This window comes from Homalodisca vitripennis, chromosome 7 (genome assembly GCF_021130785.1).
Source record: "Homalodisca vitripennis isolate AUS2020 chromosome 7, UT_GWSS_2.1, whole genome shotgun sequence".
Lineage (NCBI taxonomy): Eukaryota > Metazoa > Arthropoda > Insecta > Hemiptera > Cicadellidae > Homalodisca > Homalodisca vitripennis.
In genome coordinates, this window is record NC_060213.1 from 142045083 (window position 1) to 142071135 (window position 26053).

The 26053-nt window shown below is 33.3% G+C and overlaps 1 protein-coding gene across 3 annotated transcripts in view; it reads left to right on the forward strand.

Annotated features, from left to right (window-relative positions):
- Window positions 1–26053, forward strand: part of LOC124366444 (synaptic vesicle glycoprotein 2B-like) — a 100651-nt gene that overhangs the window by 30505 nt on the left and 44093 nt on the right. For 2 of the 3 annotated variants that reach the window (XM_046823005.1, XM_046823003.1), the window contains exons 1-2: window positions 5005–5152; window positions 18801–18917. In XM_046823005.1, the coding sequence (XP_046678961.1) occupies window positions 5038–5152; window positions 18801–18917 (232 nt within the window). In that variant the 5' untranslated portion in view covers window positions 5005–5037. Of the gene's footprint in view, window positions 1–5004; window positions 5153–18800; window positions 18918–26053 lie in introns of those variants that run through there. The other variant, XM_046823004.1, reaches the window with a different exon arrangement.

Genomic DNA, 26053 nt, shown 5'->3' on the forward strand with positions numbered 1-26053 from the left:
TAATCACGTTATGTATTATTATGCCTTGGTTGTTATTGTTTCTATGTGTATTATATACCTTAAAAAATACTTTATTTTTTCTTATGAGATTCAAATTAAAATTCAAATTCAAAATTCTTTTATTTCATCAACATGATTTACAATTACAGTGTATAAATAACTACATCTAACCCTCTAGCATTGCTAATCGAGGGAGAAGAATAGATCAAAAGATACAATTTATATTAGTTACAATAAATATTCACTTTACCAACATGCATAGTAATTAAATCAATATAAATATGGAGTATATAGTAAATATTATGATTAAACTCGTATATTAAATTAGCTTAAATCAATAGTATACGAATTTCATCGTCTTAAAAAGTGTAGAAAGTTAATATAAAATTAATAGTTTAAAAATGCAAATAGAACTGTTATTGTTTTTTCGATGTTTCGGTATATTTGAATTTGGAAGGGTGGAAATATGTTTTGAAGTCTAATATGAATGAATTTATTGAATGTCTATATATGGAAGAGAAAGTTGACTCTGGGGCAGTGTGGTCTTATCAGTGTCCTTTGTTTGATTGTTTGGAAAGTCTGGGACTGAAGATTTTGATGATAAGGTAAAAGCCTGAAATTGAGGGTTATTGCTGTGTCATATATATTGTTCCTTCTTGGCTTTGTTTGAAGTTGTTTGTGAGTTAGGTATACTGAACAAACTTGGGAGGGCCTCAGTCCAGTATGGGTGGTGGTTGAGTGAGTACTGTATGAAGTTCTATGTGTGTTGTGTTACTAGTGTATCAGTGTAGTGAATTTAAAAGTGCATTTCTGGATTACTTGATGGTATGTTTTTTGTTGTTTTCTTATTTTATTTTCTTGAGAATATTACAAAAGTATCTATACACTACCTTGAAATGAAATAGCTTTTTAGCCATTTATCTATTTGATATTCGTTCTGAAGGTGTTGTAACTCTCTTGGTAATGAATTTATTAAATTTGGTATTCTGTATTCAGGTATTACTTTGCCATATCTATTTTCGTGACGTTGAACCCGAAAGTTTCTATGCCTTAAATTATAATCAACATCCAACAAAGTTCTAAATTCATCCTCAAAATAGTGTCTTCTTAAATCTGTAAATTCTCCTAAAGAGTTAAATGACATTATACCAAGCATTTCCATTTCCATATCATAAAACAGAGTTTTTTGTATCCTAACAATAATCTTTTTCAAAGGGCTTAAAATATATTCTGGAGCTAAGTAATATAGATTAATTCCATAATAAAAGTGACTTTGCACCAAGGAAAAGTAGATGACTTTAAACTCCTAAATTGGCGATCTTTGAGAATTAAAAGTAAGTAAATAAACATGAATTATTGATACTAATAAATAATAGTTAATTTTAAAACATATCACGTTAACGTTGTTAATCGTGCTGATACGGAGGGGACTTCTGTAAATATAAAACCACGTGAGACGGCAACAAACAACACAGTAGGTTCCAATATCGCGCGTGTTAAATGTGTGTTATTTACATTAGTTCTGTTCGACACTGTTGTAAGTCATCCATTTTATTTTGATAGAACATGTGATAAAACAATATTTTTGTTAATGGGAAAACAAGTTTTTATTAATTTTTAAAGTAGGATACGCAAGAAATATATTTTTATAATTGTTATATAGTTAACCGTATAAACTTAAATGGGTCAAAAATTTTGAACAACAATAATTGTAATAAATGTGTTTTTGTTTCAATGACTCCTCGCCCACTGGGCAATAACCCTCGATTAGTGATAGTCGAAAAAATGAATTGTTAAGCACAATGACTTATTAAACATTTATAAAATGTACCACCAGTTACAATATATTATTACATGCTGCTAATAACTTTAGATGTATTCTACAAATACATTGTAATAGTATTTTCACCGTAAGTACTGCTACTAATCTCTGAGTGGCTTACACAGAACCTAGCATCCGTTACTTATGGATATATGGATACTACAGAAGGGTTTCACGCTCCAGTTATGGGACTGGAAGTGTAAAATGGTACTTCATGTAGGGTATGTTACTTAGCATTATGGAAGCATTTTTTATAATAATTATATATAACAAGAACTCTGAATAAATAACAATAAACATTTCAATTTATTATTTTTGTTTGAACGGCATTACTAGTGATAAAATAAATAAATTTTATCAATATTTAAGTAGGTACTAAGCGTAAGTAGTATACTATGTATCCTCCTTCCACGCTGTTAAGGTTAGATGGATACAAAACTAGATCGGCCAGCTAAACCCTTTTAGGCAACATTTTGTATAGATAAAATTCACCCTATAATGTTTATTACTAATTATAAAAATGTTAACATGGTATTAATATGACATATACTAAGAACTAAAGCTCAATAGTCATTCTTTACCATCCTTTGAAGTTAAGAGTCTCTCAAACTTGCTTTAGGTACGACCGCCTCACAATTTGATTACACAATTTGGTGACATAAGGTTTTTGTACATATTTTTACCAACTTCGGATATTGGTTTCTTAATTACATGTAGTTAAATTAACTGCAACCAATTACAAGAAGCCTTTTAGTGTTTCCGAAGTAAATGTTAGACTTACTAAAAATGTGTGAGAGGCTGATGTAGTTGTGATGACTAGAACCAATTACAACATACCGCAACTGTATAAACATATTTGTCATTACTGTAACCCAGGCAACAGATAACCTGAGAATGTTCGCGAAGAGTGGACTGTTGCGATCTAGGATATTCTTCCTCAGCCGTTTCTTTTTCGTTGATTACAGACGTCTATGTAAGTTTATTTTACAGTACCTCTTGTAAGGTATGGCTCTATTTTCTCCGTGATAGGTTAAGTCGATATTTTTGATCTGATAGGCAATAAATTATACGAGCCGAGAATGTTACCAAGATCGTTTTCAAAATCTGTCAAATTAAATAGTAGTAATTAAAAGCTCCGTAGAAACATTCTCTGTAAAGTTGATAACGTGTATTTTTCTTGAAATGAATTAGATTTATGGCGAAGTACACAAAAACAGTTTTAACAAACTTGGGTGTTCACTCGAAGTGGAGTGTAATTATCTTACGTCACGTTCCACTTCAAGCATTTGAAATTCATGGTGATGGAAATAAATAGAAAATAGCTTCAACCTTAATTAACAACCGTGACTTTGCCAACTTGGTCGTCTTCTGTGCCCGGTCATGTTGATGTATGGCGACTAGCCAAGATGCTTTCATATTTGTTGTTTTTATCTTCAAAGGTAAAATTATGACTATTTAAAAAAAATTATGTGTTTCATATAATATCATCGATATGATAATTGGCTATGAAGTGATGTGAAGACCGTTGATTTTCGTCAGGTTTGCAACAAGGATTCCTACAGGCTTGAGGAGTAAATATTATGTTTTGTTTAATATCAATTTCCAAATATGTATTCATTGTTACGAGGAATTTGGTCAACTTTATTGAAACTTACATATCTTTTAAGCGTTGTGTGTATTATAATTTAACATGACTTGTGCATTGTCTTGTGCTTTGTCTTGTGCTTTGTCTTGTGTTTTGTCTTGTGCTTTGTCTTGTGGTATAATTATGCTCATAAAGTAGGGCTCAGTTACATGTTTACACATTTCGTTGGGTGCATGTTCATATATACATTTAAATTTATGATTTGAAAAAAATATCGTATGACAAACATTACAAGGGCTTCTAAATAGATATTGTAGACATTTAAATACAATATCTTTGTGATATACCCTCGTAAAATGGTCCTAGCAGTGCTTCGTTCACTCCATAAAAACTCTTTGCCGTTTAAGGCATGAAAGATACTAATAAGATACTAAAGACATTTTAAGTACTAATTTTGATACTGCATAAAAACGGTTAAGGATAAAAAATACCTATTTTAGAGTTTGTATATGATTGAACGAATTGGAATTTTCCACATTTAAAATTCATTTTTTTACTCATTGCGAAAACACTATTATTATATTGAAAAATATTCAATTTGTAATATTGATTTTCTTGAACCGTACTTTATCAAACAAGTCATTCCATCAAGTCATATTTCATATACTGTTTGTGCGGTTAAATTCACATTCAAAGCTTCATATCGTAACCTTGTGTATTTCATTAGGCATGTTTACACATTAACCAAAAATTCCTACAGTAAATAAGAATAATTCTTTATGAAATGATGATAGGATTTCGAACATTTGCCACCGTTATATGTTACAAAAGGTATAACACCTATCTTTATGGACGATTCTTTATGGAGTGATCGATCACTTTTCTATCTTTTTATTGTCTTCTGGTAGGCTATCTTAAAGGACTATAAATACAAAAAAATTCAATAAAAAAATTACTCCACATGGTTACTTATTCATCATTACAAAACACAGTGTAATAAAAACAACAACCATTTAATCCTGCCTCCGCATTAAGCCCTTGATTAGGTCAATAATACAAAAACAATATTAACTAAAACAAGGTTTGAGTTCGCGTAAGGTTCGCAGACGTTATATGGAAATTTTCATATCGATACATACATGTGTTATTGTGTGACATATGAAAATTTTGTTCTCAGATTGTTTACAAATTTTGTTATATGGATATTTCGTTGCCTTGAATTCACCAATAAGAAAAATGTAAAAGTGCTCACTAACGTTCAGCCAAATCTCGTGGAATGGCATGCACCATCCAGCTAAATGTTGTCTGTGTATGAATAAAGCTTCACAAACATTACTGCCAAAAGATTAGTTTGTTCTCTAGATATTATGACATACAGACAGACAAACAGAAATTAAAATATTCTACCCTCTCGAGTGATAGGCTTCGCTTACGCTCAGCCAATAAATTGAGTTTCCCTCAGAGTAATTTGAAGGTAATTACTCGTAATTATCACGGGTTGAGAATTAAAACAACCAGTGGGAGATGTTAGCAGCTCGCACTGGAGCGGCACCTTCGCTTTATAGGCGCCTATAAATCTGCCGATGATAAAGTGATAAGGACCGGGAGTCAGTAGTGGGCCAGTGCTCGGATGGGAGAGATGGGAGGTCGGCTTGTCGCTTCCTACAGGAGGCTCCGGGATAGGACATCGTTCCTCCGGAGACTCAAAAGATGGATGTGGGGAAGGAAGACTCCTCAGACGCCAAGTAAGCACATCTTCTTGTGGGTTATACTCGGTTTACCGCTTGACGTGTGTGACACAATGTATCCTTGTGTCAAGATGCTGGTGATAAGTAAAAACACTGAAGTGTTATCTTTCCTTTTCGGTGTTATTTTGGAAATGTTAACCTAAGAAAAGTGTGTGACAACTAGTACTCAACATGGATTATTTGTAACATCTAAAACGGTTCAAGTGGACGACGAGTAGGTATGGAACAGCTGTGAAGTAGAACGCGCTCATATTACGTCGCTTTTTCTTAACGATGCCTTCGGTATTTAAATTCACATCAGGATAAAATTATATAAATATGTGTTGAAACGCGACGTTTCGGAAACTGTATCTACTGTTTTATAAATATGGAAACCCTTAAACTCAAAGTTAAATTTCTGTTTTGACTCTGTCTTCAGAATGTTCATATTTTAAGATTTATACTTGATAAGTCCTTATCCTTTCGTTAGCAGATTTTGTACGAGTTCCTTCTAAACAAGATTCATGTTTCTGTACCACTGTGAACTGATGAGGTTTATCATGTCAACTTTTTTTAAATTAGCAACTTGAAATTAGAAGGCTCATTTAACAGCAAGCAGTGCTGGACAATTCGTAACTGTACACCAAAGCATATCTTAGTCATTGATCACATGGCAGGATTGTAACGTTGAATTTTCATGTTGCCAAGATTTGGAATATATTAGATCTATTCATTTTTATTTAATATAGTAATACGAATCCTTTTTTAAGAAAAAGTAATAACTTAGCCAGGCCATGATCGATTTTGGCAACATTTGTCATAATTGTTTTTATGATTACATCATACACTAATTTATTGAATATTAGTACATAAACTTCAGTCCTTGTAATGTGTTATTAAAATATGAAAACTGTCACCATTTTGGAACTGTATATATAGTAATATTTTAAATTTTGATATTTGCTTGAGGATAACCACTATATGTATAAGACATTCCTGTAGTTTTTAATTTTAAAATCTTCTATATAAGGGCCATACAGACAGATAGACGAAAATCTAAGCATTTAAAAAAATATTTTCCAGATTATATTTCTCTTTTGATGTTCTGAACTGATTTCTAAAATATTTAGACAGGAACAGGACAAAATAAATATCTTTTCATGATATGAAGAATAGAAAAATATTGTAAAACTTTAGAAACTTTCACCCAATAACTTTTCACTACAATATCAGCAATCAAATATGTATATTTGAAAATACGTAGCTATATTAGAATAGCTTTATGTAAACTGACTAAATCTCCTCTCTTCCTTTGGCTTCAACCTTCGAAGTAGAATAATAAGGGAAATTATGTTCAATATCAAACCGCAGGTAGAGCATATAATATATATAGGTTATAAATATTGACCTACACAGGCTTATTTAATCGTTAGTAATTATTTTTTAGTGGAAAGTATCTAAAATATTTCGAAAGGAATCGATTATATTAATAATGAATCTCATAGTTCTAATAAAATCTAGAAAAACGTAACAAAAAGACAAAACTAGCCAAAAATGCCTGAAAAAAGATAACAACTTGGTTACCGAAATCATATTTTTTTTCATGTTTTCTCAGTTTTATCCTTAGCTAAAAAATTTTATTAATTTAGGTTTAATAAACTTATTTTTAACTGGTTCAGTCTAAAACGTGGTGAATGCATTGTTTTTAATTTTTATTATAAAAATAGAAATATTATAGTTAAAGTTGGACACAAGAAAATATTTTTTGATTTCTAGTTCTTACTTGAGATTCTATATGTTGATGAAGGCCAATTATTTTGGTTGGAAATGTCAACTTTTACCTCTTTCTCGTTTCTTGACGGTAATACAAGAATTATTCTATCCTGCACTGTGGTTGAAAATGGTAATTTTCATACTCTTTCTTGTTAGTTGACGGTGGTGCAAGTATTATTTAAGTGTCCTGCACTACGGTTGAAAATGGTAATTTTCTTTCTCTTTCTCGTTTCTTGACGGTAATACAAGAATTATTTAACTATCCTGCACTGCGGTTGAAAATGGTAATTTTCATGCTCTTTCTTGTTTCTTGACGGTAATACAACAATTATTTAACTATCCTGCACTGTGGTTGAAAATGGTAATTTTCATCCTCGTTCTCATTTGTTGACGGCACGTAGCGGTTGGTTGTGTTTGTGTAAAGTTATAAAAACATAGTTTTTTACATGATTTGTGAAAAAAAATTGTCTTAAAGTTTAAAGTGTTTTGATCCCACTCCAACTTTGACTATCACCAAAACCAGTGCGTGAAACTTTCTCTTTAAATATCACGAAACAGTAAGTTGTGTGCTTATAGAATGCAATTGGCTTTCAGCTTCTAGACTAGAATTCTTGTATTATTCAAACTGGTCGTCAATACCTTACCCTCTATGCGTTGGAACGATGGAATAGCTTAACGATAAACTGGTTTATCTCAACGAAGGAAATTCAACAAGAATCAGACGTGTCATACGGCAAAATAAAACGTAGTGTGTACTCTTAAACTGACACCCAATTACATAAGTGTTTATCACTCTTTTAATGATTTTGAATACTGCTTCTTTAGGTAAAGTTCATATTTGACACTTTATCTGTTTCTAGACTACCTTATAAATTTGAATTAAAGCGTGTAACTTGGCATGACGTTTGAAACAGTATGAAACAATGCAGACGACGTAGCTGCTCACTACATTTCAAATAATAGACGTGTTACAATGCGAGTATTCTTTACATTAGAGTATTAATGTTCGTCCGACGTATGCATTGGCTTTTTCATCCGGTGTTTCGTAAGTAATTTCTCAGTAACTTTTAATTTGAAGATACATTTTATTTTCTAAAAATCACTATATTCACTATTTATTTTGTAACAGCTTTTTGACAAATAAAAACTTCAGAAGGTGTTGAAAAATCCAGGAATAAATAAAATAAAGAGTTATCACTGCAATAGGAAATAAACCAAACAAACAAAAATTTATAAAATGTTTAAAGAGCATTAAGAAATGCAACTGCTAACTGTTTTATACTGAAATAGATATTGGATGTTCATAGAAATTGAAATTGTTAAATCTCGCTACTACACCGAGATATTTAAACGCATAGGAATCACCTAAATAAACAAAGTAAACAAAGAGATAAGTGATGAAAACGCACCTGCTATAAATTATAGTACAAACATACATCTAAAATAATTGCACAGTATAGTTTTAATCTATTAATCAGACTAAACCTCGTAAAATAAAGCAATACTAAAATTAAATATTTCTGAAGGTTTGAGTATATCATAAAGTAACTTTATTATTTGTTTGATGAAAGTAGCTTTACTGTCGAAGAAGATAAACAGTTTTAGTTATTAGATTTTTGTAATCAGTAATATATATTTCTGGATGTAGTTAATACAGAGTGACAAACTATGTTAAACATACCTGTGAACTAACTGACTGTTCCACTGAGACACACTCAAAGTGTAATGTGAGTTTGTCGTAAATTTAAACTCACGTAAGGCTCACCACGTGCCACGTAATAAGCTACACTGAAGGTCATTAAAATGTCAAGTTTATAGATCATTGTATTCTGTTAGGATAGATGTGTTATTATTAAAAAACATTAAAATTCCATGTGATAGTACTCAGTTTGATTATAAAATTGATTAATTCTGCGATTTTCTCGTTGCCATCACGTTTACTCGTAAGACCAATATTAACATGTTAGCCAACACTCAGCCAACAGCCGTAAAGTGTGTGCACCATCATCTAATAATAAAATACCCAACATAATGCGTTACTCGGTTATTCGTTATAGTGCATTTTTATTGATTTATTCCATCACTTTGGTCATTTAGTATTGATTTATGTTATGTTTATGATAACTATAATGCGATAATGTGATGTACTCGTGTGAAAGAAAAATTTAATTTATACTAGGAAGCGTTTAAAAAGCCATCAAACAATATTTAGTAGTAACAGTTTATTTTCATCGTCAAAATGTAACGTTAAGCGTTAAAATGAATTAATTTGTAACCTCGTCTCACATTATCAGTGAGGCGATATGTGTGAAAAAAATATGAATGGCATTAACTGACCTAGTAACATTATGTTTATAATAAGTTGAAGACTTTTACTCTTTTTCAAACAATATTAAAACACTTAATTTAGTCGTGCTGTTAGTTGTACGTGTTTGAACACAATATGCTAGGCTGTTCCTGTCAAAACGCACTTAAACAATTTCGCCACATTTAGTACAAAATTCCAGTTTATCCTAAAACTGTAGGGTAATTGTTAGTAACAGAAGAATTTTATTTTGAACATACTAGTTTTACATTATATACTGCTGCTTGTGGGATATTCCCGTATAAATTAAAAAAAAAATTAGTCCAGATAAATATTGTAATAAATTCCATACTAAGGAAGCAAATAAATTAGAATAAGGTCACACCGATATGAAAAACCTAAACTAGGCGAGGTTTATTGTATATGTTCTATCTGCAAAAACCTTAGATGACCCACTAGTTTTGCCTATCGGTCTGTATAAACAAGACGATATAATAATTATTACACATCACTTCGCTCAGCAAATATGTATTACGCAGTATGTCACAAATAGTTAACATCTATCTGAAGAACTATTTATGTAACATCTTGAAACCCCAGTATGTTGACGTCCATGTTGATGGTTCGCACAACTTAACAGTGACCACAGAGGCGCGTCTGACACGGGAGGTATAAGTGAATTAGCGGCTTAGAGCACGACCGGTACAGGGTGCACTTTCTAGCCTACCGCAACACCTTCATCTGGCCTGGCACATCATCTTTGTAGTAAACCTTCACAACATCCAGCCTCATGGCTTTGTGAAGTCAATGCGACTCCTTCTGCAAATAGAACTACTTTCTAGCCTACCGCAACAACTTCATCTGGCCTGGCACATCATCTTTGTAGTAAACCTTCACAACATCCAGCCTCATGGCCTTGTGAAGTCAATGCGACTCCTTCTGCAAATAGAACTACTTTCTAGCCTACCGCAACAACTTCATCTGGCCTGGCACATCATCTTTGTAGTAAAACTTCACAACATCCAGCCTCATGGCCCTGTGAAGTCAATGCGACTCCTTCTGCAAATAGAACTAGAATACCGACCCAATGCATGATGGGTACAGTGTGCACTTTCTAGCCTACCGCAACAACTTCATCTGGCCTGGCACATCATGTTTGTAGTAAACCTTCACAACATCCAGCCTCATGGCCCTGTGAAGTCAATGCAACTCCTTCTGCAAATAGAACTAGAATACCGACCCAATGCATGATGGGTACAGTGTGCACTTTCTAGCCTACCGCAACAACTTCATCTGGCCTGGCACATCATGTTTGTAGTAAACCTTCACAACATTCAGCCTTATTAGCCTATGAAGTCACTACAACATATTATGCTAATATAACAAAAATACTATTTGAAGGCAAAAAACAATACTTATTTTAACAACAACAAATAAATAATCGAATGAACCCAAATCAATAATGTTGTTTTCGAATCATGACGCTTTCCACCACAAATAGCATGGCTGGAGCAATAGAACAACTAGAATAGAATAGAATAGAAAGAAACTTTATTTCTCCAAAATAAGTTACTAGCATTACCAACAATAATGATACCAATATATTACTACAATAAACAAAAGTAAACACTATTGAGAGTCTCGGATGCACGGGCTTGACCTGATACTTGATACACATTATTTTCACTAATGTCATTATCTGCTACAGTTTTAACCTATCCACACGCTCACACACATATTTCCTGATAGATTAAGAGTTAAAACATATTTAGGAGAAACAAAGAAAACCTCCAAGGCATCGCCTGTTTGGGGATACATTTATTGTAAATTTCTGAATAAAAACGGCTTTTCAAACTGTACATAATTAAATACAGAAAGGGATTTATATAATTTAAATACACTCTTATATATTTAGATGTAAATCTCCGCGTGTTGAATCCTTTTCATACAGATTACCACAATACAAATTACAATTAAAGTTGATACATTAAATGTTGCACGTTGGAGCCATTCCCTTAACTGAAAGTTGGATATAAATAGGTCGGATATAAATCAAAGGCATGATGATCATGATTGTAATCAATTACACTTTTAACATAATAAACGTAATGGGTTACATGAAATTACTGTAGATCTCGAGTAGAGGCGAGCGAGTGTTTGACGATCGCAGAGCGTGAATGTCGTCAATATGATTGTGGAGTGTTTGGATACCTTATCAGCTGTTGAGAATGTTCTATACATCTACTGAGTATCTCAGACACCGGTATCATTTGTGTCCTTAGTATCCGTTCTCCCCTCTTTGTTTATTGCCATACTTTCACTATGATGAAAATAAAATCGTACATTGGTCTTGCATGAGTAGCACTTGTTTAACGTTTTTACTATACTTAGGCTCTGGTAAACGTATCACATATGCAAAGATCAAGTATTCAAAATAGTACTTTTCTACTATTTTAAACAAACTATATTGTTATATCTGATCATTAACAAATACATGGACACTGTTAAATGATTTTTTTTAATAAAATACTTTTGAAAATGCAACTAAAATAATTTCTAGATATTCAAGTAAGCTGAAAGAGATTTGAAAAATGTAGTATACTTAATGTATAATTATACGCCTTAAAAAGTATTGTGTTTGGGCTTTTTAGGTTTATTATTGCCCGAAGTATGTATACTGTAGAGGTCTGGGTTACGCTGAAAAAGTAAGTTTTTGTAAACTCCAAATATGTAGTAGAGTTTAGTCCCTAACTCTTCTTCTACGCACTCGAAGAAAGAGCGAATTGCGCAATCTTCAACTGAGTACGCTGTACCAAGATATGGTTTGTAGTATTTTTTCTGCAGACAAAAACATATATATATATATATATATATATATATATATATATATATATATATATATATATATATACGGTCCTAAAACTTTCATTTCAACAAATAGGAATGGTGGCGTACAGAATTTAAAAGTAGAAACAGCCATAATAGAGTTTTAAACACATGTGTCCATTCTTTGTGTAAAGTTTGTTTTTGACGATAGAAGGTTTGAAAAGATGACAAAATTTCTAATATTTGCCATCGTGACAGGTTATAAAAGGTATAACACAACGTTTCGAGGATTGGAATCTACCCTCTTCGTCAGTTGGGGAATGTATCAATACAAATAATAATAACGAACAGAGAGAAGTGGAAAGAAAGTGTCCAAACGAACCCAAAACATTTTGTATATTGTGACATTTTTCAAAGTGAGAGTAAGCAGGAACTAAGCTTTAAAGTTCTTTTTTCAAAGTGAATATCAAATTTCAGGTTGCACTCAAACCCAAAACGCTAACTATCACCAATAGAATGACCCAACATAATATGCGTTATGATAATGGATCGTGCCTAAGTTTGACATTTGAAAGACCGTTTCCAGTTCAAATAAAGCACTGAAGTAGGGAATTACATTTAATAAATGTTTGAACCTCTAATATGGTCACTAAGAAAAGCCCTATGTGACCGATATCGAAGCTTGAACTTTGGTATATGTACACGTTTGAATTTGATCGCAACAATGCTATAGTTTAGAAGTACACACTAATAGCATTAAACTATAGATCTGAGTTAGAGATAGTGTGGGTTCAAATCTTGTCTGAGTCCACAGTATTTCTCACTAGTAGCCTACTCTATTGACTCTCCCTTTTGTTCTGTTTTATAAGATCCCACACAGACCAGTAGCTCTTAAGCACGAGAAGGCTCAACAAATCAAATCTTCTGATCTTCTGAATCTACACCTTTAGCTAGGAGTCCGTATAGTGTGTGCTATATAATGTTTCGGACATGGCATATCTCAACTATAACTCTTTAAGCCTGTTGTTTATTAGGAGCAGAGAGAAAGTAAGAACGACACACCCCACTTTATATATATTGTTCTCTTCGCATAACTGGTGACATAGTGGTAAATATAACATTTTTGATTGATTAACTGTCAGCTTAATTTTTTATAACATCCAGTACATTGCCAGGTCTGTCAGCAGTCATAAAGCCTTTACAAGATAAGTAGCATTACTACTGTTACAAGTATCTTTACTTTCCAAACTGATTCCTTAGATACTCTGTTAAAATTAGCTTTATTTTGTCTTTGCCTCTTCATCACATTGACTTTTAAAGAATGTTATCACATTGAAAGGATCGAAAAAATAATTATTTTAAAAAGTGCTTCAAACAGAACTACGAAGAGGTCAAAGTCTTCTACAGTTGACTCAGGGTACTATGGAATTCCGGAAGGGTCGACCGGAATACTCTATGCACACGATCACAATCGACCGAGATATGCGCTTATGGTACGCGGGCAACGGTTCGTGCGACAGGCCGTCACATTCTGTAGGCACATAATCTGGTTATTTAAATTAATGAATACATTGTCTAAGAAAGAAGTCGACCATCAGTCTGTGTGTGGTGGTGGGTTTTAAATATTTGTGACGGTACCTAAGAAAAATAGAATCTGTAAAAATGTAGTTTCTCATTATTAGCCCATTTGATAACCTCTTTTTTCGACCCCCACCAAAGTTAGTGCAGCCCACGATCGATTCTTAGGAAAATTTCTTAGTTTCAGGAAAAAGCCTGGTTGTGTACCTATACGCTGCAAACTGGCTTCCAGCCCCTAGATTGAATGACGCCAGTAAAATTGGTATGGGCCAACTCTTAGGATTTTAGATCCAAGTATGCGTGATTCAGCTTAGCTGCGATTGATCAGATATAAAAGATAAGGCTTGATACTAAAATCTCATTTAACGATAAAATTAAAGTTTTTTATGCAATAAGCGTAGTGTAGTCTTACACATTCTTTGACATAGGCAGTTTAATGAAGTGCACCTTTACCATTTGGACCAACCCTTTACAATTCTATTTCCATACCGCTATACCCCTATTACCGCTATTCAGTTATGATTCCGGTAATGAAAACAATAAATCTCATTGAATCCACAGATAGCGTACTGTTCAGTAGACAAGCAGGCAGTCAAAATTTAGGTATTTCACTTGGATATTGCTTTATTACAAAAATGTTTTATATACAGGAAAGACAATGTAGAAAAGATAACGAAAAGTTCAAGACAGGAATAAATTTGTAACGATATTAACCTCTAGAACACTTAATGCACAGCTACGTGTATAATATAGCTTTCAAAAAGAAATCATACCGGAATGTCTCCCAATGTTATCCACTTATGATGAGATCAGATTACAGAGCAGTGAGACCTACAGGAGTTGTTGCAAATAACTCTGTAAAGTAAAGCTGTGTTTTGTTTCACTACGTTCTGTCTAGGATACATTTGTTACTTGTAAACAAACAAATAAAAATAAACACAGCCGTTATCTTTACATATGGGTAAATAAATAAGAGTACTGCATTTAAATAAATAAGAGTACTGCATTTAAATAAATAAGAGTACTGCATTTAAATAAATAAGAGTACTGCATTTAAATAAATAAGAGTACTGCATTTAAATAAATAAGAGTACTGCATTTAAATAAATAAGAGTACTGCATTTAAATAAATAAGAGTACTGCATTTAAAACACCTCTTCTTTTTCCATCGCTGCTCAAAACTTGGAGGCGACATGTTTTTGAAGTCTGCTTATGTCCTCCAATCTCTTCTGAGAAATGAGAGAGTCGAATACTCTAAGTAAAATAACCTTCTTTTCACTTTGGCTCATGGGCTTTCCATTTAGGTCTTTCCGTCTTATCGCCTGAGTCAGAGCGCGGATGTCTTAGCGAGAAAGCAGTCCCGCTGACTCCCAACGTGTGGCGCAACTCTAAGACTCCCAGCTGTGACGCGATGCTCCCTAGCCCCACTGATTAACCTCCCAATTGTCGTGTCAAGTGACTCGCCTGCCACAGCTGTGATCTGTTTATAGCCTGTAATTAAAATGCATTGTGCAAATTGCCAAATTAATGTCCTTGTTTACTCCTGTGCTAGTCCTTATTGTGCAAAATACCGGGAAGGCTCTCTGTTCCGTTGTCATAATACTCAACAGCCGTTATAAAATCATTTCAAACTTGTATATAATATGTAATAAATCACAGTTTTTAACCTTGTATTTAAATTTATTTACAACACCTTGTCAGCTAATTTTTAAATTTAAGTAAAATTATTGCAAAACTATACAGGGTGTATGAAGATAATCCGAACAGAAAACCATAGTTTTTATTTCAACTTAAAAACTAAAACTTTTTGTATCATCCGCCATTATTTAGTACCTCGGGTGGAAACTTCTAAAACATTTGATTGACAATCTTTAAAGTGGTGAAATTGAGCATCATTTCAAATGCCTGTATAGCAAAAACAACAACTAGTCAAAAAATAAAAAGCTTGGATTCTTTTACGTTTAATGGTTATTTAAAAATATTTGAATACAAATCAGTAGTTTTTTACCACAAAATATTTTTATAGATATCAGGCCCATAGATTGGAAAGGGTTGTACCACAAACGAAAATGTTGTATATCAGAAAAATATTTAGGACACTTTTCGAAAAGGGTATAGTGCCGAAGCAAAAGGTTTAATTTTATGGAATCCAAATTTTTACAAAAGAAACCTTTCGTGTTTTGTGAACTAATAATACAACTGACTCCCCGCTTGTTCAGCGTCTCTTGAAATCTGGAGTCACCGTCAGTATGAAGAGACCCAGTAAGATCGAAACACCTTACAACGGCAAGAGCACTTGCTTATTTCCTGGATATTCCAGTACCTATGAACGTATCACGCTCAAGGTATATGGATTAGGGGTGAAATCTGACCACAAACCCCGTGTGTTGGCAGGCAGTTGGCGAACCAAGTCGTTCAGACACCGTACCATTTCCAAATACAATGTCAAATGAATTATTTCATTACATCAAGAAGATCACATCATTTACAGAATGTAATTCCTCTGTACAGTTATTTTCGGAAATAAACTTGAAAACGAGTCGAAGTCGAATATTGTTAATTTCTCTCTCCGATAGTCAGATGCAGAGCGGCCTGCTGTTTTGTGGATGAAGACCTTATAGAGTAAACTAATTCCATAAAGTTTTTAGGAATGTTCCTTAATGTGATACTGACCTGGAACGATCATGTAGATAACGTATGTGCTAAATTTTCCTCAGGCATATTTGACTTGCAAAAACTAGCAATGTTCTGTTCCTCAAAAGTCATAAAAATGGCTTATTATGTCCTATCCATGCACATTTAGCGTATGGAATAAGACTTGGGGAGTTTGTTTCAAAAACAAATTGGAGAGAGTTTAAAACTCCAAGAAAGCTGTAAGAGTAATTGGAAAATTGAACTTTAGACAGTCGTGCAAGGAAGCTTTCATGGAGCTGAGATTGCTGACTTTACTCTGCCTTTATATTTCTGAGGTGATCATGTACTGCTTTTCCAAGTGTGTCTTGTTTCGTAATAGGGAAGTTCACCAATATGAAAGCAGAAGCAGGGACAACTTCAGAACAAATCAACACAGACTGACGTTCTCGAGAGATCGTACGGACATACTGATCTTTCTAGCCCCTCGAGTTGTGAAGCTTTGCTAACACTCAGCCAATAAGTAACGTTTTTTGGCATATTAATCATATCTTTTATACAAGACGACCCCATAAGTGGTGTGATTAAAATAAAAACGTGACGGTGTTTGAGGATTAACATTGCTTTTGTGGAGCTAAATTCAATGGTCAGTACAGACTACCCACACTTGAGTAAAAATAGCAACTTCCTTTGACAGAATCGAAGCCACGGTCAAGGTGACGTCCTTGAACTGTTAGGAATACGAAACGAGTGCACAAGGAGCAGTTGACCTTGAGGTTATCAATGCCCCAAGTATGTGCCTTATCATTGTCAGGTTATTGCTGTACACGGCTTGACAGTAGAAGGCCCGGAGTCTACAATGTACTCGCCCTCGCCCTCGCCAGTGAGTAAAACTTCCTGTGCTATTGCTGTGTGCAAAAGTAAAAAGTATTTTAGTATTCAAATTTATAGAGTTTTTCCATGTACCTATTCATTGTTGGATAATATAAATAGATTTGTAATAGCTAATGCAAATATCATAATATAAAAGTGTTGTTTACAATACGTGTATAGAACGGTTTTGGTTGTATGTTAGAACTACCCTATAATTCTGTTTTAATTATTACAGTACATTATATTTGAATATAGTAGGTTATACATCAACTGCGGCATTCAGAAGTTTCAGAGCGTAAAGGCGATTCAAGCGATATTGGATAATACTTTGGATCAGTTATAATACTGGAGAGTAAAAAATCATAATTGAATAGTTATATAAAATATTTAATAACTCCCACACTAATGGAGTATATACTGGACGGCTTTGCTAATCTTATAATAGCTATAATTATTGTATTATAACTATTAACATAACTTATAGTAGCATAATTCCTGATATAGAATATCTTCAAAGATAGTTTAACTAAAAATTGCAAGGTTATTAACGAAACGTAATAAATAATTAATAAACTTATGAAATATTTCTACAACGTGGTGTTTTCTAATTATGATACGTACTTTCTATTAGGATTGAATATTTATTAAACCTAATTTTTAGTTAAATAAAGAATAAAGATTGGGTTTTTGCACACATTTTCCATCAATAGCGTTACAAAAATAGAAGACTATGTTTTGATGATTTAAATCCATCCTCTTCATCAAGAGTTAAAACCGTAAGGAATAAGGATAATTATACACAATTATGTTAAACATTAATCAACATTTGGTAATAAGCTAGCCAAAGCCATGGTTAATTAATATGTATCTGATGGTCCAGAGTGACTGAAGTGTGTACCAACAATGTCACTGTACAGAACAAGCTTACTGGACGGCAATCAAAACCAACTTTCTCAAATATAAAGCGGGTTTGTTAAAAGAATTTGACGATTTCCACTTTAATTCCATTCGGCAATTTCTAGACTTCTTAACGATCTTCAGAGAAAACAGGTGGGAATTGTCTCATTGCCCCCGTAAGACGTGTAATGAATGAACCTCAGTTAATTAGGCACAACTGAAGGAACGTTGCGAACGAAGTCATTTTGTATATCTAATCAGTATAATTATGTCAACATTGTGTGTAATATGAAATGTGTGTTTCCATAATCTAACTTTTGACGGTTCAGTAATTATGTACGCCTGAAAAGACATGTTTATTTCTCCTTTAAGTAATACCTATTATTTTAAAAACTAAATTATTGAACTTCACAAATTGCTTTGGGTGATATATAAAGAGCCAAGAGAGTCGAATAGTTTTACAATATTTTCTTTACTTCTTCAAATCTGGTATAAAACAGGTAAAATGTTTACATTGAAATATTTTGAATTCGAACAGTTTCCATTGTGGTAGGCGGAAATATGTTCTACCCTTAAAAGTTTAATTATAATATTCACCCACTCATTAAAGAAGACCTGTGTCAATAACATTTATAGCACTTTTAAGAGAAAGAAGAGAAAACACTAAGGTTAGGCCTACTCCAAGGATTGATTGCTGCACCCTCTCCCAACAGTGTAGATCGATGATAAAAAGTAATTAAGTGTTGTGTCTTCTGATGATAAAATGATTGCCTTTGTTTGCAGGTCACCGCCACCAAGACTCAGAACTAACGGAATTGCTGCCGAGCCCGAGCAGGAAGAGGAAACGAAGACAGGAGCGTAGGATGGTAGAAGGCGACTCGGTTACCAAGAAACAAATAGGTGAGGAAGACAGGTAATAAACCAGAGTTGGTGTTGCCTGTAGTGGTAATTTGTCCTAATTATAGCAATACTTAACTGTTTTATACGTCTCACGTAGCGATTTCTAGCAATCTGAACTTTAAAAACTGACAGGAAATGGATTTAATGAGTTTAATTTTACATAGGTGAGGAAGGCAGGTAATAAACCAGAGTTGGTGTTGCCTGTAGTGGTAATTTGTCCTAATTATAGCAATACTTAACTGTTTTATACGTCTCACGTAGCGATTTCTAGCAATCTGAACTTTAAAAACTGACAGGAAATGGATTTAATGAGTTTAATTTTACATAGGTGAGGAAGACACGTAATAAACCAGAGTTGGTGTTGCCTGTAGTGGTAATTTGTCCTAATTATAGCAATAGTTAATTGTTTTATATGTCTTACGTAGCGATTTCTAGAAATCTGAACTTTAAAAACTGACAGGAAATGGATTTAATGAGTTTAATTTTACATAGGTGAGGAAGGCAGGTAATAAACCAGAGTTGGTGTTGCCCGTAGTGGTAATTTGTCCTAGTTGTAGCAATACTTAACTGTTTTATACGTCTCACGTAGCGATTTCTAGCAATCTGAACTTTAAAAACTGACAGGAAATGGATTTAATGAGTTTAATTTTACATAGGTGAGGAAGGGAGGTAATAAACCAGAGTTGGTATTGCCTGTAGTGGTAATTTGTCCTAATTATAGCAATATTTAATTGTTTTATATGTCTTACGTAGCGATTTCTAGAAATCTGAACTTTAAAAACTGACAGGAAATTGATTTAATGAGTTTAATTTTACATAGGTGAGGAAGGCAGGTAATAAACCAGACTTGGTGTTGCCCGTAGTGGTAATTTGTCCTAGTTGTAGCAATACTTAACTGTTTTATACGTCTCACGTAGCGATTTCTAGCAATCTGAACTTTAAAAACTGCCAGAAAGTTGATTTATGAGTTTAATTTTACATAGGTAAGGAAGGCAGGTAATAAACCAGAGTTGGTGTTGCCTGTAGTGGTAATTTGTCCTAATTATAGCAATACTTAACTGTTTTATACGTCTCACGTAGCGATTTCTAGCAATCTGAACTTTAAAAAACTGACAGGAAATGGATTTAATGAGTTTAATTTTACATAGGTGAGGAAGACACGTAATAAACCAGAGTTGGTGTTGCCTGTAGTGGTAATTTGTCCTAATTATAGCAATAGATAATTGTTTTATATGTCTTACGTAGCGATTTCTAAAAATCTGAACTTTAAAAACTGACAGGAAATTGATTTAATGAGTTTAATTTTACATAGGTGAGGAAGGCAGGTAATAAACCAGAGTTGGTGTTGCCTGTAGTGGTAATTTGTCCTAATTATAGCAATAGTTAATTGTTTTATATGTCTTACGTAGCGATTTCTAAAAATCTGAACTTTAAAAACTGACAGGAAATTGATTTAATGAGTTTAATTTTACATAGGTGAGGAAGGCAGGTAATAAACCAGAGTTGGTGTTGCCCGTAGTGGTAATTTGTCCTAGTTGTAGCAATACTTAACTGTTTTATACGTCTCACGTAGCGATTTATAGCAATCTGAACTTTAAAAAACTGACAGGAAATGGATTTAATGAGTTTAATTTTACATAGGTGAGGAAGACACGTAATAAACCAGAGTTGGTGTTGCCTGTAGTGGTAATTTGTCCTAATTATAGCAATAGTTAATTGTTTTATACGTCTCACGTAGCGATTTCTAGCAATCTGAACTTTAAAAAACTGACAGGAAATGGATTTAATGAGTTTAATTTTACATAGGTGAGGAAGACAGGTAATAAACCAGAGTTGGTGTTGCCTGTAGTGGTAATTTGTCCTAATTATAGCAATAGTTAATTGTTTTATACGTCTCACGTAGCGATTTCTAGCAATCTGAACTTTAAAAACTGACAGGAAATGGATTTAATGAGTTTAATTTTACATAGGTGAGGAAGGCAGGTAATAAACCAGAGTTGGTGTTGCCCGTAGTGGTAATTTGTCCTAATTATAGCAATACTTAACTGTTTTATACGTCTCACGTAGCGATTTCTAGCAATCTGAACTTTAAAAACTGACAGGAAATGGATTTAATGAGTTTAATTTTACATAGGTGAGGAAGACAGATAATAAACCCGAGTTGGTGTTGCCTGTAGTGGTAATTTGTCCTAATTATAGCAATAGTTAATTGTTTTATATGTCTTACGTAGCGATTTCTAGAAATCTGAACTTTAAAAACTGACAGGAAATGGATTTAATGAGTTTAATTTTACATAGGTGAGGAATGCAGGTAATAAACAAGAGTTGGTGTTGCCTGTAGTGGTAATTTGTCCTAGTTGTAGCAATATTTAATTGTTTTTATACGTCTCAAGTAACGATTTCTAGCAATCTGAACTTTAAAAGCTGCCAGAAAGTTGATTTATGAGTTTAATTTTACATAGGTGAGGAAGACATGTAATAAACCAGAGTTGGTGTTGCCTTTATTGGTAATTTGTCCTAGTTGTAGCAATAGTTAATTGTTTTATACGTCTCACGTAGCGATTTCTAGCAATCTGAACTTTTAAATCTGCCAGGAAGTTGATTTAATGCATATGTGTAGCTGATGTTCTACAGTAGACGGTTTACCGGAATCTGATATACTGTTGGTGAGCACTCCTTCTCATTTTTGGGGTCACCATAAGAAATACTCAATTCATTCATAGCAAATAGAAGTCAAAACGGGAACATCTGAGTTTTGAATGTTGGTATTTCAAGACATATTTTGGTCCGGAAGGATCTGCAAATATCATATTGTATCCTTGACCGGTTCTGGACTTCATAGCCTTGAAGGGGTGAGAGCAAGTCACCAGGAACCCCTATTTGACGGCCAGCTCTTTCCAAATCTCTTTGAGGACCATGATGAAAATAAGTTTCCAATCTTATTTCTGCTTTGGCAAACGGAACCTCGGATTCCATCTGGCTGGGTCAGGCCTGTAATCCTCTAATAAGAGAATTATCCGGAGAAGGACGACTTCATGGATCCCCGTTTGGTGGCAGTCCATGGTAACCATTATATTACCCAATCTTGGATTGATGTTCTAGGGATGAGACGTCTTCATGTCCAAGAGCATTATCGAAAATTCTTTGAATCCGCAAGTTACCTTAAGAACATCTGAGTGTTGGTATTAGAATAAACAACCTGTAATACCTACAACACGCTCATAGTTATATACAGAAGACAATTGGAGCCCCACATTCCACGTCCAGATGGTGCGAACCGTTCTGAAGCCATTGTGAGCTCAGTTATGGTAGTTGAGTAGAAAGGCCCATCCTTCACCTTCTCTGTAAGGTTAAATCTTTAAATAAGGCCATCAGTTGAAATATGTCTACATGCAATCCAAAAATAAATAAATGCTTTTGAATAAATTCCAAATTGATCCACCCAATCCCTTGTGGGTGCATCAAGTCTGGAGGCGTAACAAACTGAGAATGATTTTGAAATTGTGTTCAAACATTTAGATATGCCCAATCATCACAAGTCAGGAAGTAAATGGCTTTGAGAACAAAAAATCAAATCTGGGGTCTTCTGTTGCTTGGTGAGATCATCACATTAGCCCAAGAGCCCATTAGCCACCTTATTGCCGCATGAAGTCTATAAGAACGAGATCTCCTATCCTTAACAATCCTGAGATCAGTCAGAAAATATTATATTTTCCAACTTCTTAGTCTTGTACATTGTTAAGTCCCAAAGCTAAATAAATATATATTTTGAGCAATCAGACGATTTATATTGTTTTATTAAAAAAGCAGCAACTGACTCTAACTTAAATTATTGTATTTTGCTTCGTATAAACTAAGATGGACCAAGTTCTTTCTTTTTCACCGATATTAATAAATAGGACTCGGCTTAATTAATGGTGCCACAATTGTAATAAATACGGAGATAAGCTACATATTTTATTCAACTATTGGATTAATATATGGAATTAAAATGAGCTAAAATACCCTTTATTGATATGATATAACTTTTATCGACTTCGCCTTTAAGTAATTCCTGTTGGGTTTTAACACAAATTCATATTTAGTCCCAAATTGTCAATTAATTGTGAGTGAAATACATTTTATTTCACTAATACAAATTTTAATAATATAAGAAATAATCACGAGTCACATTAAAAATTCAGAAAGTAATTAATATATTATAAAATATTAAATAGCACCGATATCATATTTATACTTTCTATCCTTCCATTTTATTTATACCAATTAGTAATATATGACCTCAAAAATAATATTGTATTTAGAGTATTACATTTCCATATAATACAACACCTTTTTACCAAGCCGTGGAATTTGACCTGATTGCCACTGGATGTAAAATAATGATTCTTGTTTAAAAGAAAGACTCATTCCAGCAGTTGGATAAGGCATTGGAATTAATGAACCGTTGTTCTCTTTGTTATGGTTGTTAAGCCCAGTTCTGTATAATTGGAAACAGAGCTATACGAAAATAACGTTTTTAATGAAATATTTCACATCCGACATTTCATGTAAGACATATTTCTTAGTTTTATTGATATTACATCGGAAAATATGCACTGATTTTGTGCGATCTACATTATATAATATAAAATGTGTAATTAAAAGTTAGGGATAGGTTTGTGTATTTGATTCTGCTATGTTTATGATTAGACACAATTTTGTATTGAAAATGTTCTCTTTATATTTTCAATTTTGAATTATATAATTGAAATACACATAAAATATACCAATGGTGGGAAGGGTTGATTCAATAAGAACGTTAAGTTCAGCTCTAGTTCACCTTCCACTTATTGGAGCGTCTGAGGTCTAAGTCCTGGAATCTGGAATCAACGTCAATCTGAAGAGATCCAAAACATTCAGTAACGAAGAAGCTAAAAACGAACTCGCTATATCGTTTCGACATCAGAAACACCTGGACTACAAACAAATGTAATCAAGATGAAGTGGTGTTCTCATTGTCTCATTGTCTCATCAGGTACACAATTGACGGCACTACGATGTTTCTGAGACGATCTCAAATCACAGTGGAGCAACAGAGTTTTCTACACATAACGTAGAGCAATGGTGGGAAGGATTGATTCAATAAAAATGTACAGTTCAGCTCCAGTTCAATTGTGTACCTGATGGGACAATGAGAACACCACTTCATCTTGATTCAATTTGTTTGTAGTCCAGGTGTCTCTGATGTCGAAACGATGTAAAGAGTTCGTTTTCAGCTTCTTCATCGCCGACTGTTTTAGATCTCTTCAGATGGATGATTCCAGATTCCAGGAGTCAAATCTGTCACAGCGTTAGACCTCAAAAGCTGCAATAACTGGAAGGTGATCTGGAGCTGAACTTAACATTCTTGTAATTTAACTGTTAATGCATTGCGTTTAGCTTAATACAAATTTAAAAAATTGTGAGGCAAAGAATTTTTCATTACGAAACTATTAACAGCAAGTGATCAAGTTAAATGTATAGTTCCATATTTCATATAAATGTAAACAACATTTTACAACTAAAGTTTCTATTTGTAACTTATTTATAAGTGTGCAAATATTGCAATACTCAGGAAGACTGTTCAGCAACTACTGCCGCCCGCATGCAGTTCATGACGTCATCACAATCAGCTGATCAAGTGACGCCACTTATAGTAATTAGGTCGCAGTAAAGCAAATTGCACCGGAATGAAGACAATTTGGAGATGAAAGGCACGACCCGTACCGCTCAAGTCATCTCATAGCTTGACTCTATTCTCAATCAGACCTAATGAACAATTTCATGCCTGTTATGCATGTTCATGCCTGTTATGCATGAACGGATTTCCGTAGATTAAACTCCTACTCTTCTTAATTTATTTACCCAAACCTTAAAGCATTCTAACTTTTTTTTTGGAATTTGATTACTTCTCGGTATTAATAATCTGTTTTGTGATTACACTTTATATAAAAAAGATATTACTTATTCTACTGTATTTTTTATTGAATGCTTTCAATTACATGGCATTGCTATACCTCAAGTAATACTCAGGGTCGAAAGCTCTTTGTACAACACAAATTTTCTCCCCTAATGGTCATGTCTGTATGAAGAATATTTTTATTTAAATAAAAGTTAATTTATAATTTATTCTTTATATACGAACGAAAATATTTGAAAATGCAATGCTTTAATCCGCTTTGTGGAACTGTTCTTTCTTATGTAGTAGTTAAAACGTTTTTAACGAACTGGATTTTTACTATTTCATCCCCTAAAAAACTAAAACAGTAGTGTGCACAAACTGCATAACGCAAAGAGTTTAGTGACATATCATTATTTAGTTGAATTGTTTTATAAATGAAAACCGTGAAAAAAATAATAATGCACACTAATATTTTTACAAATTAAATGGGAACTCTTACTGCACATGGTTATTACTCTTAGTATTCCGAAATGGAGTAGGCCTACAGTAATTAGCTACGATGTCGTTAATTACGTACAAGTTATTAGTTAAATAATAATGCACACTAATATTTTTACAAATTAAATGGGAACTCTTACTGCACATGGTTATTACTCTTAGTATTCCGAAATGGAGTAGGCCTACAGTAATTAGCTACAATGTCGTTAATTACGTACAAGTTATTAGTTAAATAATAATGCACACTAATATTTTTACAAATTAAATGGGAACTCTTACTGCACATGGTTATTACTCTTAGTATTCCGAAATGGAGTAGGCCTACAGTAATTAGCTACGATGTCGTTAATTACGTACAAGTTATTAGTTAAATAATAATGCACACTAATATTTTTACAAATTAAATGGGAACTCTTACTGCACATGGTAATTACTCTTAGTATTCCGAAATGGAGTAGGCCTACAGTAATTAGCTACAATGTCGTTAATTACGTACAAGTTATTAGTTAAATAATAATGCACACTAATATTTTTACAAATTAAATGGGAACTCTTACTGCACATGGTTATTACTCTTAGTATTCCGAAATGGAGTAGGCCTACAGTAATTAGCTACAATGTCGTTAATTACGTACAAGTTATTAGTTAAATAATAATGCACACTAATATTTTTACAAATTAAATGGGAACTCTTACTGCACATGGTTTATTACTC